Source organism: Hylobates moloch, unplaced genomic scaffold, assembly GCF_009828535.3.
Source record: "Hylobates moloch isolate HMO894 unplaced genomic scaffold, HMol_V3 SCAFFOLD_14, whole genome shotgun sequence".
NCBI lineage: Eukaryota > Metazoa > Chordata > Mammalia > Primates > Hylobatidae > Hylobates > Hylobates moloch.
The window spans coordinates 4,879,537-4,892,697 of NW_026652289.1; the positions used below are offsets into that span (position 1 = coordinate 4,879,537).

A 13,161-nucleotide genomic window follows, 5' to 3' on the forward strand; every position below is an offset into this window, starting at 1 on the left:
CTTTTTTTTTTTCTTTTCTTTCTTTTTTTTTTTTTTTTGAGACAGAGTCTCTCTCTGTCACCAGGCTGGAGTGCAGTGGCACGATCTCGGCTCACTGCAACCTCTGTCTCTCAGGTTCAAGTGATTCTCATGCCTCAGCCTCCCAAGTAGCTGGGATTACAGGCCTGTGCCACCACGCCCGGCTAATTTTTTGTATTTTTAGTAAAGACGGGGTTTCACCGTGTTGGCCAGGGTGGTCTCAAACTCCTGACCTCAGGTGATCCACCCGCCTTGGCCCCGCAAAGTGCTGGGATTACAGGCATGAGCCACCGTGCCCGGCCTCAATTTCCTTTTTAAAAGAATTGTAAAATACAATTCTTTTGTACTGTAAAATACACGTAACTCAATTGTATTTTTGTATTATAAAATACACGTAATTCAATTGTAAAATACATGTAACTCAAGTCTGCAAGGGAATAATTCAACTCATAAAAATAGGATGTTCCCCCCGTTCTGTCTTTAGCTACCTTGTTTTTTTAAAAAAATATATTTCTTTACAAAAATGGTAATAAAGTGTACATAAAGTGAACTTTCCTGTTTTAGCCAGTTTATAGTTTGGTGTAATTACGTACATTTACACTATTGTGTAACCATCACCACTGTCCATCTCCAGAACTTTTTCATCTTCCCAAACTAAAGCTCTTCACCCATTGAACAACAATTTCCCACTTCCTCTCCCTCCAGTCTTGGGCAACCGCCATTCTACTTTGTCTGTATGAGTCCGACTACTCTAGGGACCTCAAATAAGGTAGAATCACCCAGCGTTTGTCCTTTTCTTACTTGAATTTCATTTAGCATAATGTCCTTGAAGTTCACTCATGTTGTTGTGTGTTTCCGAATTTCCCTCCTTTGTAAGGCTAAATAATATTGTTTTACGTATATGCCATGTTTTATTTATCCATCCATCCATCTGTAAACACTTGGGTTGCTCCCACCTTTGGGCTATTGTGGATAATGCTGCTATGAACATGGGTCTGTTTCTCTTTTAAGCCTAGCACACTTTTCTCTGTTTCTACACTTGACCTAGAATGCACAGAAAATTTCCATTTCTGTGGGATGGATCTGGAGGCCATTATCCTTAGTAAACTAACCCAGGAACAGAAAACCAAATGCCACATGTTCTCACTTATAAGTGGGAGCTAAAGGATGAGAACACATGAACACGTAGAGGGGAACAACAGACACTGGGATCTGTCACAAGGTGGAGGAGGGAGAGGATCAGGAAAAATAAATAATAGGTACTAGGCTTGATACCTGGGTGATGAAATCATCCGTACAGCAAACCCCCATGATACAAGTTTACCAGTGTAACAAACCTGCACATCCTGCACGTGTACCCCTGAACCTAAAACAAAAGTTAACGATAAAATAAAATATCCCAAGTTAAAAAAAAAAAGAAAAAGAAAATGTGCATTTATTTTACAATATTGTTTTGGGCTATACTAAGAGCAGATCGTGTATATCCCATGACTATAGTGATTGACTGAATTTATAATAATAATAGCTGGCTGGGGACTGTGGTTTACACCTGTAATCCCAGCACTTTGGGAGGCTGAGGCGGGGGGATCACCTGAGATTGGGAGTTTGACACCTGCCTGGCCAACACAGTGAAACCCCGTCTCCACTGAAAATATAAAAATTAGCCAGGCGTGATGGCATGTGCATGTAGTCTCAGCTACTTGGGAGGCTGAGGCAGGAGAATCGAACCCAGGAGGCAGAGGTTACAGTGAGCCTAGATCATGCCACTGCACTTCAGCCTGGGGGACAGAGCGAAACTCTGTCCGCCCCCCAAAAAAATAGCTAATATTTATTGATAACTGTTGATTATCTGAGTTTGTTGCAATGAGAGGACCAGAAAACTGACTATTAAAAAGTAGTACTAAGTTTCCTTGGAGATGTTAATATTCAATTAGATCCTTTTTTTTAGAAAACTTTTTTTCTTTTCTGTCTTTTCTTCAGTGTTAACTTTGTTGACATGCTCAGGTCCATCTACTGGGGGGATGATATGACCTACTTCAGCCCTCCATAAGCCATTCCTAAGGAACAAGCACAATAGCACTTGTATTCAGCGCAGGGCACGCTGGCATATGATACGTTCCAGGATCTTCCAAAGACATGCGGCGTCACTCCCTTACCCCCCATGCTCTGGTCCCTCCCTCCCCCATGCCCTGGATGCCCTGGAAGCTTGGTTCTGTTTTTTTTTGTTGTTTTTTTTTTTGTTTTTTTTTTTGAGACGGAGTCTTGCTCTGTCACCCAGGCTGGAGTGCAGTGGCACAATCTTGGCTCACTGCAAGCTCCGCCTCCCAGGTTCACGCCATTCTTCTGCCTCAGCCTCCCAAGTAGGTGGGACTACAGGCGCCCACCACCACGCCCGGCTAATTTTTTTCCTATTTTTAGTAGAGATGGGGTTTCACTATGTTAGCCAGGATGGTCTTGATCTCCTGACCTTGTGATCCACCCACCTCGGCCTCCCAAAGTGCTGGAATTACAGGCTTGAGCCACAGCGCCCGGCCGCTTAGTTCCTTCCTCTTACCGATGGTCCTGTCCCCTTCTGGGTCCACCTCGTGGGCCATGCTCAGCGCCTCTGTGGTGGCAATGTCCACGTTACAGGGAACCACCACCAAGTTGATCGTCTGCTGCCTCTGGATGTACTTCTTGATGAGAGCCTTGATCTGATGGCAAAGAATCACACAAAGAAAGAGTGCATGTCTCACTTCTGGTCACCCAGCAGCACAGCCAGGCAGACAGGCATGACGGCGCAAAGGCAACATTGTCCCACAGCATGACTCTGGGCTTTGCTGAGCCGAGCCCCCTCCTGGGAACGCCTGCCCCGGCGGCCCTGCCCTGGTCTCTGATGACCTCCCACTTGTCCTTCAAAGCCCACGGCTGGCGTGTCTTCTTTCCTGAAGACCCCCTGATTCCTGCAACCAAGTACAACCCCTCCCTCCCCTCTAGATCTCACCCGAGATGCCTTGGAGATCCTGCCTTCTATTAGAGTGACTTGTGTGTATGTTGTATCTGACTCGGAAGCCCAGAGATGCCTTTGCGGCCAGCGTTGACATCGTCTCTGTCCTGGTGTCCCCATGCAGAGTCCAGCGCAGAGCCCAGGCAGCAGATGCTCAGCGAGCAATGTCTGCTCCCCACACAGTTCCCCAGAGACAGGGACCTCAGATGTTTCCCATGGAGAATATCTCCACATGTTTATTTCTAATATTAGTGACTTTTTACCCGCGATTTGTTCTTGGAAGGGGTCTAGTTCAATCAAATTAGAGAAATCTAATAAAATTTATTAGAATTTTATTCTAATAAATGAATAAATAATTAAATAAATAAATCTAGTGTAAGCAAAATGGAGATGTAGGCAACATATGCCTTAAAATGCCAACTTTTAATATTATTTTTCCCAACAACAATACAAACAGGCAGACAAGGAAAAAACTGGCACCTTGGGACATAGTTCCTTATATTTTGGCACAATTTACATATAGTTGTGCTCAGACAATGCCCCATGTAATTATTTTAAGTTGTGCACAGAAGACAGAAAACTGCACAGCCCAAAATGAGCCCTTCTGTGTCCCATTAGCCTGAGCTGACAACACAGATGAAACTGAGCACTGGAGTCAAATAAAATCATCAAATACAAACAGGCCCAGTGAAGCCTCGGCCGGGAGAAAATTTAACTGGCTAAAGTTATAAGCAATCTTAATTTTTATGTATGTATGTATGTATGTATGTATGTACGTACGTACGTATGTATGTATGTATGTATGTATTTACTTACTTACTGAGACACGGTCTTGCTCTGTTGCCCAGGCTGGCGTGCAGTGGTGCAATCACGGCTCACCCCATTCTTAAACTCCTGGACTCAAGTGTTTTTCCCACTTCAGCCTCCCGAGTAGCTGAGACTACAGGCATGCACCACCACGCCTGGTTAATTTTTTAATTTTTAATTTTTGTAGAGACAGGGTCTTGCTACCTTGCCCAGGTTGGTCTTGAACTCTTGGCCTCAAGTAATCTGCCCACCTCGGCCTCCCAAAGTGCTGGGATTACAGGCATGAGCCACAGCACCTGGCCTTAAGCAATCTTTCTGAACAAGTTTTAACGTCGATCGTCCTTAAGTTGAAAACTCTCTTCTTGCTTGTGTGCTTATTCCCTTTGCTACACCCATGGGGCTGTCCTACTGATGTCTGCAGGCAAACAGACCACACAGCCCAGGCTTCTCCAGCTCTCCTTCCAGCACTGCTGACAATTCAGAAGGATGACTCTGCCATGGGGGCCGTCCTAGGCATTGTAAGCTATCCAGCAGCCTCTGTGGCCTTTACCCACTGGATACCAGTAGCATCCAAACCACTAGCAAACCCTACCCCTTACCTGAGTTATGACAAGCAAAAAGATGTCCCGACATTGCCAGTGTCCCCTGGGGGTACAAAAGCTTTGGGCTGGGAATTACCGTATTTAATGCACACTCACTCATGTGCATTCATGTAGGATATCAGGGAGTGAAAATGCTCCCCAGAACAGTTTGCCTGGAGAGGGGGTGGCCATAAAGAGCACGTTATGTGCATGCAGCAAACATTAGCAGTGCCCACCAGGTGTGGGGCCCATCCTGGGGTTCAGAGACTCGGCATTGAGCATACGCCCCCAGAGCCTTACAACCCAGGAGGGGAGATAGGCAATAGACACAATGGAGACATGTCAGGGAGGGCAAGTGGAATCGAAAGGGCCAGGCACAGGGAACAGTGTGTCAGGCAAGGCAGCCCAGGTAGGGCAGCCCTGAAGCAGAAACCTGTGAGGAATGAGGGATGCCCTCTGCGGAGAGCCAGGCGGGCAGAGCACTGGGCAGTGGGAAGCGTAAGTGCACACGCAAGAGTCCAGGCAAAAGTGGGCCGGAGGGACCAAGGGCCGCAGAACCCGGATGTGGTAGGGTGGAGCGAGGGGCCAAGGCGCAGTGACAGGAAATGTGGTCCATGAAGTAGGGGGGTGGGATTGCATGGGACCTTGGAATTTTTATACTGATTGACATGGGAGCTGCTGGGGAACTTTAAGGAGTGATAGCATCTGACTTGTGGCTTAAAACACAAGAGCTGTGTGGGAAACATTCTTGGGCTGGGTGCTGCTGGGAAGGGCAGAGGCAGAGAAACCCAGCAGGAGGCCAGCAGAGGCGGTAACCCAGGTCCACGATAGCAGCAGCTTAGGTGAGGATGCTGGTGGAAGTGGGAGGAGACGTGGGCCTGGGCGTGTTATTTGAAGCAGAGACAGCACGCTTTGTAGGTGGACTGGACGTGTCGTGTGAGAGGAGGAGAGAAGGGAGGGCTGACCCCAGTGGTCATGGCCTGAGCCACTGGGAGAGTGGAGGTGCCACTGTCTGAGATGGGGATGTCTATGGGGACAGCAGATATTGGGGAGAAGATCGGGTGTTGCTTGGACCCACTGAGTTTGTGTACTGATTAGATGCTCAAAGGGCACTGGTGAATCAGCAGCTGGAGATAGGAGCCTGGATTTCAGGGGAGAGAGCTGGGCTTGAAATAATGATTTAGGAATTGCTGAAGTGGTATTTACAGTCTTGAGACTGGATTGTAGTCCAGGGACACAGCAGGGAGACTTTTCAATGGGAAGAATGGATCTCTAGGGCATTGCACCATTTGGAGGTCAGGGAAGTGAGGAAGAATTCACTTAAGGAGAGATCAACGGGAGGGAGAGAAAGAACCAGGGTCAATGTGCCCAGATGCCAGCGAAGAAGACTTTCAAGAAGGAGAGAGTGATCAATTGCATTTGAAAACTAACACATTGAGTGGGTGAACACTGCCAAGCCCTTGTTGCCGGGAAAGTGGAGCCGTACAATGAGGCCGTGAATACAGAAAGACCTTTCACAGGCACAGTCTGGGGAGACAAATCGGCCAAGAATAGAACCCACCCCCTTATGAGCATTAATCAGCTTTCACATGGAGGAGAGGCATGAATCTTTCAAATGAAAGACACATGTGTTCTTGCTGGAGGAGCTAAGATTTCCATGAGTTCTCAGGAAGACGGGGAGGGGAGGAAGACAGGGTATGCATGACCAGCAGTCTGACCTTGGCAGTGCCTCTGGAAATCAAAGACAATGAAGAATCTGAGAAGAGACACAAAAATATGAAGGGAAAGGGTGGTGGGACTCCAGAAAGGCACACGATTGTGTGCAGGAAGCTTTGACTCTATGACTAAGCTTGTCTAACCTGCCTTATTTTGTTGTTGTTGTTCTGTTTTGTTTTAGGTTTTTAGCAGCCTGAAGCCATGGTTTTTGGTTTCTGTCTTTAGTAATAAGTGGAAAAGTGGGATGAAGAAGGGGCTTTACTGGCCCAGCCAGAAACAGAAACTAAGAACCTGTGACTGTATTCTCTCCTTCGGACACTCCTGGACATCCTGGGGAGTTCAGGCTCCTGAGCCAAGCAAGGGCTGAAGTTCCAGGAACGTGGAGGAGGATGTTCCTTCACAAGCCCAGGAACGTGGAGGACAATGTCAAAGAATCGAGGAATTCCCAGCGGTGGCTTCCTGGTGCTCAGACAGGCCACCTGGAGGCCTCAGCCAGGTTGGGTAGGGCAGGGCCCTGGGGCTCCAGGGAGCCTGTGGGACCTGGAGGGCCCGATCTGCAGGAGAGAGGTCTAGGACAGACTACAGGGGGACAAGGAGGGTGGGATGGTGATGGAGAAGGACATGTTTGGGGATGGATTCCCAGACTGGTCTTGATCCGAATTCTCCCTCTGCCTTAACAGTTCTTACCCCCTGCTCCTTCATGCTCCCAGCCTCTCACAGCCACAATGACAGTTTTCATTGCTCCCTCTAAACTCCTGTGACCCTGTTCTCTCATGCAGTTTGCTCTAAGAAAACATAATTTTTTTTCTCTCTTGAAGGCAGCACTTATACCTGAGAAGGCTCAGATGTGGAGGAAGTGTGCACAGGCAAACCTCCTTTTATTGTGCTTCGCTTTATTGTGCTTTGCAGATTTTTTTTTTTTTTTTTTTTTTTTTGAGACAGAGTATTACTCTGTCGCCCAGGCTGTAGTGCAGTGGCGCAATCTCAGCTCACTGCAAGCTCCGCCTCCCGGGTTCGAGTGATTCTCCTGCCTCAGCCTCCTGGGATTACAGGCGCAAACTCCTGACCTCGGGTGATCTACCCGCCTCGGCCTCTCAAAGTGCTGGGATTACAGGTGTGAGCCACTGCGCCCAGCCTTTATCTTTATTTTTATTTCAGTTTTTTTTTTTTAAACAAATCAAAGGTTTGTGGCAGCTCTGAGTTGACCAAGCCTATTGGTGCCACTTTTTGCAACAGCATATATTCACTTTCTGCCTCTGTGTCTGGTAATTTTTGTGCTATTTCCAACTTTTTCATTATTATTCTATCTGTTATGGTGATGTGTGATCATAAAAACCATAAAAAACATGTGGATGTTTTTATTATAATTGTTTTGGGGTGCTATGGAGCAGGCCCATATAAGATAGATAACTTAATAAATGTTGCCTGTGTTATGATGACTCCCCAACCTCTCTCCCTCTCTCTATTCCCTGAGGCACCACGATATTGAAATTAGGCCAATTAATAGCTCTATAGTAGCCTCCAAGTAGAGTGGCTGCATTAGTCTGTTCTCACACTGCTCATAAAGACATACCAGAGACAGCGAAATTTGTACAGAAAAAGAGGTCTGATGGACTCACAGTTCCACATGGCTGAGGAGGCCTCAGAAGCATGATGGAAGGGAGGAACAAAGGCACATCTTACATAGCAGCAGTCAAGAGAGAGTGTGCAGGGGAATTGCCCTTCATAAAACCATCAGATCTCATGAGACATATTCACTAGTACGAGAACAGCATGGGAAAGACCTGCCCACGTGATTCAATTACCTCCCACAAGGTCCCTCCCATGACACATGGGGATTATGGGAGCTACGATTCAAGATGTAGCTTATATTTTGCAGAGACAGGGTCTCACTATGTTGCCCAGGCTGGTCTAGAACTTCTGGCTTCAAGTGATCCTCCTGTCTTGGCCTCCCAAAGTGTTGGGATTACAGGCATGCACCACCATGCCTGGCCTCATGTTTAGATGGGTAGGTTGTTGGCAGAGAAGCCACAGTCCTGCTGTTGGCTGACGTGTGTCCTTATTGCCGGGTCGCCCACCCTCACCCCTGTGCCTCTCCTGCCCGGACCAGGACCACAGTCCATGTTCTGACTTACGTAACATTCATTTTTTAAAATATTGCCAAAATGGACAGATTTCATGTAAAAATCCAAATTTCTGCCCGCTTTTGACTATCAGCACAGCTGGTCACACCGGGCTCACAGTCCTGAATGACTGGGCAGGGCGTACACTGTCCCATATGCCTGCCAGTCCCCCAGAGTCCACCTCTCTTTTTTCTGTGACTTGTCAAGCCCAAGTCAGAACCTGGGCATGAGGCCCCCACCTGGGCGGGTCTTACCTGAGACTCCATCCTCATCCCTCAGTGTAAAGGCTCCAGGAGATACACCAGGACCCTGGGGACCTCTGACTCTTCCCCTACTTCAGCTGAGCCCGATCCCAAATTCCAGAAGGGCTCACCTGCAGTCCGATGTCCCGGGGCTGGTTGCCCACAGCCACCCTGGTGATGCCGGGAAGGTCAATGATGGTCAGGTCTGGAACCTCAGGGGAGGTGATCTCCAGGCTGATGAGCTCATGGCTGATGCCCACGCCATTCCCGGCCATGACATTCTGAGCTATGGAGGCCAAGAGGGGAGAAACCCAGAGCCCTCATGAATGATCCCTGTGAGGAAGCAGTTCCTGAAGGCAATGACTGCTTCTTTCCACGGTATGAGAGCTCCAGTAGGCCCCTGGTGTTTAGAAAACATTTCAGAGAAGCCTGCAGAGGGATCTCAGAACCCACCAAGATGGCTGTTTAATATGTACGTGCACAGACCTACACTTTCCAAAAGACAAGAAGAAAAGATTCTGGTATGTTAGCTATGGGACTGTGGATGCGTTCTGTTCGCTTTCTTCCTGCTTTTCAGCATTTTCCAGTGAGTGCTGTGGTGGTTTTAAAATATGTCCACAAATCCTTCAACATTCCTTCCTCCAAAAGGTGCCCAGTCTATGGGCTGGACACAGGGGCTTGTTTCTAATGAATACATGCAGTGGAGGGGATGGTGTGTGACCAGTTCCTAAATGGATCATGGCTTCCTCCTTGATTGCTTTTGGATGACTAGCCCTAGGGGAAGCTGGCTGCCATGTCACAGGGACACTAAGTAGCTATGGAGAAGTCCACAAGGTAAGGAAGTGTGGCCTCCTGCCAACTGCTTTAGTGGAGATTGCCAGATGGTTTTCCAAAGTGGTTGCACCAACTTACATTCCCACCAGCAGTGCAGGGGGTTCCAAGATGCTATTCTAAAGATGTCTTGGCTGGGTTTGCTCGCTACTCATTCTTTTTTTTTTTTTTTTTTTTTCGAGATGGAGTCTCGCTCTGTCGCCCAGGCTGGAGTGCAGTCTAAGCTCACTGCAAGCTCCACCTCCCGGGTTCACGCCATTCTCCTGCCTCAGCCTCCCGAGTAGCTAGGACTACAGGCGCCCACCACCACACCCAGCTAATTTTTGTATTTTTAGTAGAGATGGGGTTTCACCGTGTTAGCCAGGATGGTCTCAATCTTCTGACCTCGTGATCCTCCCGCCTCGGCCTCCCAAAGTGCTGGAATTACAGGCTTGAGCCACTGCGCTCTGCTCTCACTACTCATTCTTACCCAAAACTTTGACCAAGCCTGCACATGTGGTGTGCTGTTGGTCTGCTAGAGACAGCTCTCCTGGCCCTGCCCCACAGAGCTCGCAGCTGGAGAGACTCCAGACAGATGTCAGCGAACATTGCAGGTTTCCTGGGAGCACCACAGTAGCTGTGGTGGGCACAGCTGGGGTGCAGACCTTTTGCAATTTGAAGTTAGGAAACTTGCTAATTGAGGGCATCCAGCAGCTTCTGTTTTAGAGGAGTGAGCACTGAAATTGGGGTGAAGACTTCTCTATTTGGGAAGGGATCCCTCCAGAAAGCCATTTGACCCAGGCAGACAGGGGTTCTCTGGGAAAGGGCTGAGCCCGCAGGGTCATCTAAAGGCCTCCCGCTCAGTCACTGAGTTTGCTATCCAGTAATGCAAAAGGCCATCCTTGGACTTAGTTCCTCCCTGCAGGGAGTCTTAGTACATTCAGGGTTGTTTTTCCATCTATCCCGGCTGAGTCCAGGATGGGCTGTGCAGGCGGGATATGGGAGAAGCCTTTAAGGAGGTTGAGAGGCTCCAGTGCCTGGGGCAGGCAGGGCTGTGTGCTCCAAGGGACATAACCACCAGGGCCCCTTGGGGGACAAGGGTGTGGACTCCAGGAGCAACTGGGCCTTTTCTGATCAGCCATGGCCAAGAACAAGCACTGGGAAACTTGTTCCACAGCTGGGTGAGCGGGGTCTGCGTTTGGAGGGGGTGCTGGGAGGAAAGGTGGCCACAAGGTGGCTGGCCAGGGTTAGAGCTGAACTTCAGGAAGACAAGCCATGGTTGTGACAGCTGGGGTGGGACCAGGGGTCCTGCAGCAGCACTTCCAAAGGGGGCGCAGGTGAGCTGAGATCCAAAGATCAAGTAGGGATTGGGCAGGTGAAGGGGAGAAACCTGGAAGGGAGAGAGGGCGAGGACCCTGTGGATTGGAGAAAGCCTGGGCTGGGGAGGAGGGGGAGAGGACGGGCAAGGCCAGCCACGTGGGCTGCAGGCTGCTAAGGGAAGCCACCAGAGCGTCCTCAGCATGGGATGGCTTGACGAGAGGGGACCTGGACAAGGACCTGCAGGGATGGTGGAGGTGACAGCAATGGGGGCAGCCCCATGCGGGAGCACATGGGGCAAGGAGCTGAGTGGTCACTGTGGGGGTGATTTGAGGAAGAGGAGAAGGGACCAAGGAAGTGAGAGGAGCGGCTGCCAGATCTGAACCTCGGAATGATGTGGGCCTACCTTTGTGTATCTCCTTCTCCACCTGGCCAGGGTCCTGCAGCTCTAGCTCGGTGGTCCGGTAGCTGATCCTTCCGGCCCACGCCTCACCGGGCTGCTTTTTCAGTTTCAGCACCAGCGGACACCTGGTTACGATTCCTGAGCGAGAGGTTCCCCAAACATCCTCAGTTTCCTTTTAAAGAAGTGGCGCTGGGCCCTTCGCTCCCAGGACCCGCCCTGCTGTCCCCAAAGGCCTCGTCTGAGCTTTCTGGCTCTCCCTGAGGCCTGGTAGTAGGTGAGGGGGTCCGGATTGAGCAGATGCCAAGGGGCCCAGGGCCCTGGGAGGTGCTGCTGTCCTTGGGAAGTGTTCGCTACCAGGGTAAGCACCCTGAGCTCCGATGGACACGAGCAAGTGGCTGTAGCCACAGTCCTCACCACAGCACAGCCCCCACCACACTGCCCTGGAAGCGATGGAGGCAGATGCTGGGGCTCCAGTACATGTCCAGGCTCCCCATCTTCCTGCGGCTGGAGTCAGCATGTCGGGTGTCTGCCCCAGGCCCTGTGATTGTCCCGGTGGGCAGCCCTGGTGAGGGTTGGGGGGGTGGGGGACAGCGGGAATGTGGAGCAGTGAGAGCCATCCAGGGGCCATGGAACCCCTCTCAAGGAGTGGGAAGAAGGTGGTGAAAGCCTGGAGGAGAAGCTGGACATCCCGAAGGAGGGGCAAGGGGAATCCTGACAGTGCCCTTTGAGGCAGGATCCTCCAATGCCATTGAACCCAGGAAAGGTGGAAGAGGTGCCGAGTTCCTTGGGGTGGGGGCCCTCACGCTCCTGCCGTGAAGCCCTGAGAACCCGCGCCCTTTGTCCCGTGCCCTATGGGGAGGTATTGTCCCATCTTCCAACTATGGGACTCGCCCAGGGTCCCGTGCCTGCCCTCTGGCATTCAGACTCTCCACCCCGTAGTCTCACTGCCCCAAATGCTGAACCCACAGCACGGAGAAGGACTGGCCATCCCACACCCTTACTCTCTCCTGCCTTGTGCCCAGGCTGATGGCCATCTTATGGGACACGCTGGGTAAAGGACCAGGCTGCAGGTGGCAGCCGGAAGGCCAGGGGAGGGGCACTCTCCCAGGCTCACTGTGGCTTTGCGGTTGCTGCAGGGGGCTGTGTAGGGTCCGGGCAGCCCTCCAGCAGCCCCACCTTGCTCTGGGCAATCTTGGAGAAACCATCAGATGCCTCCTGGCCACCCCAGCGTTCTGGTTGGGTTGAGAAGTAAGCAGCAGTGGCAGGAGAGGGGAGCCAGGGAGGAGAAGGAGCCGGGCACTCTCTGCTGCCGCTGCACCTGCCAGGGCCCCTGCACACTGCTCCTTCTCGGGTTCTGGAAGCTGCTCCCCTTCCTGTCCCGCCCCCTTCTTGCTGGCTTCCCTATGCCCTGCTTACCTAAAAACTCCTTTCTAAACACTCCAGTACCCACTCTGAGGGTACCGCCTTTATCATTTTCCTTTATAATTATTTTATTAAATTATAAATGTACAACAGCTTCTTCACTCTACACAGACTTTTAAAAGTTTTTGTCCAAGGAAAAGGTGTCTCATATCATGATCCTAAATAAGAGGTTTTCAAAACATTGAGAAAATTCTTTAAGAAGGCTTCACCTGTCACCTAAAGCTTATCAATTTATCTAAGAAATGCTTCTACATTCTTACAAAGACCACTAGGAAGAGGTGGCAAGGTCCCTGCACCTGACTGACACACGGGCAGTGAAAGCTATTTAAACACGTATGGGGAATCCGGCCCCCTGCCACCAGGCCTGAGAAGCTGCCCTCTTAGGGCCCTCCCAGTGGCCTGTCTCTCCCAGTTTCCTATCTCTCCCAGCGGCCTGTCTCCCAGTGGCCTGTCTCTCCCAGTGGCCTGTCTCTCCCAGCGGCCTGTCTCTCCCAGTGGCCTGTCTCTCCCAGTTTCCTGTCTCTCCCAGTGGCCTGTCTCCCAGTGGCCTGTCTCTCCCAGTGGCCTGTCTCCCAGTGGCCTGTCTCTCCCAGTGGCCTGTCTCTCTCAGCGACGTGTCTCCCAGCAGCCTGTCTCTCCCAGTGGCCTGTCTGTCAGCAGCCTGTCTCTCCCAGCGGCCTGTCTCTCCCAGTGGTCTCTCTCACCCAGCAGCCTGTCTCTAAAACCACTTGGTGCC

General features: G+C 50.6%; 1 protein-coding gene across 2 annotated transcripts in view; it reads right to left on the minus strand.

Annotated features, from left to right (window-relative positions):
• Nucleotides 1–13,161, minus strand: part of MX2 (MX dynamin like GTPase 2) — a 44,829-nt gene that overhangs the window by 17,138 nt on the left and 14,530 nt on the right. For both annotated transcript variants that reach the window (XM_032175228.2, XM_058427821.1), the window contains exons 4-6: nucleotides 11,007–11,141; nucleotides 8,605–8,759; nucleotides 2,573–2,711 (exon numbers count right to left, since the gene is read on the minus strand). In XM_032175228.2, coding sequence (XP_032031119.1) covers nucleotides 2,573–2,711; nucleotides 8,605–8,759; nucleotides 11,007–11,141 — 429 coding nt within the window. The remainder of the gene's footprint in view (nucleotides 1–2,572; nucleotides 2,712–8,604; nucleotides 8,760–11,006; nucleotides 11,142–13,161) is intronic.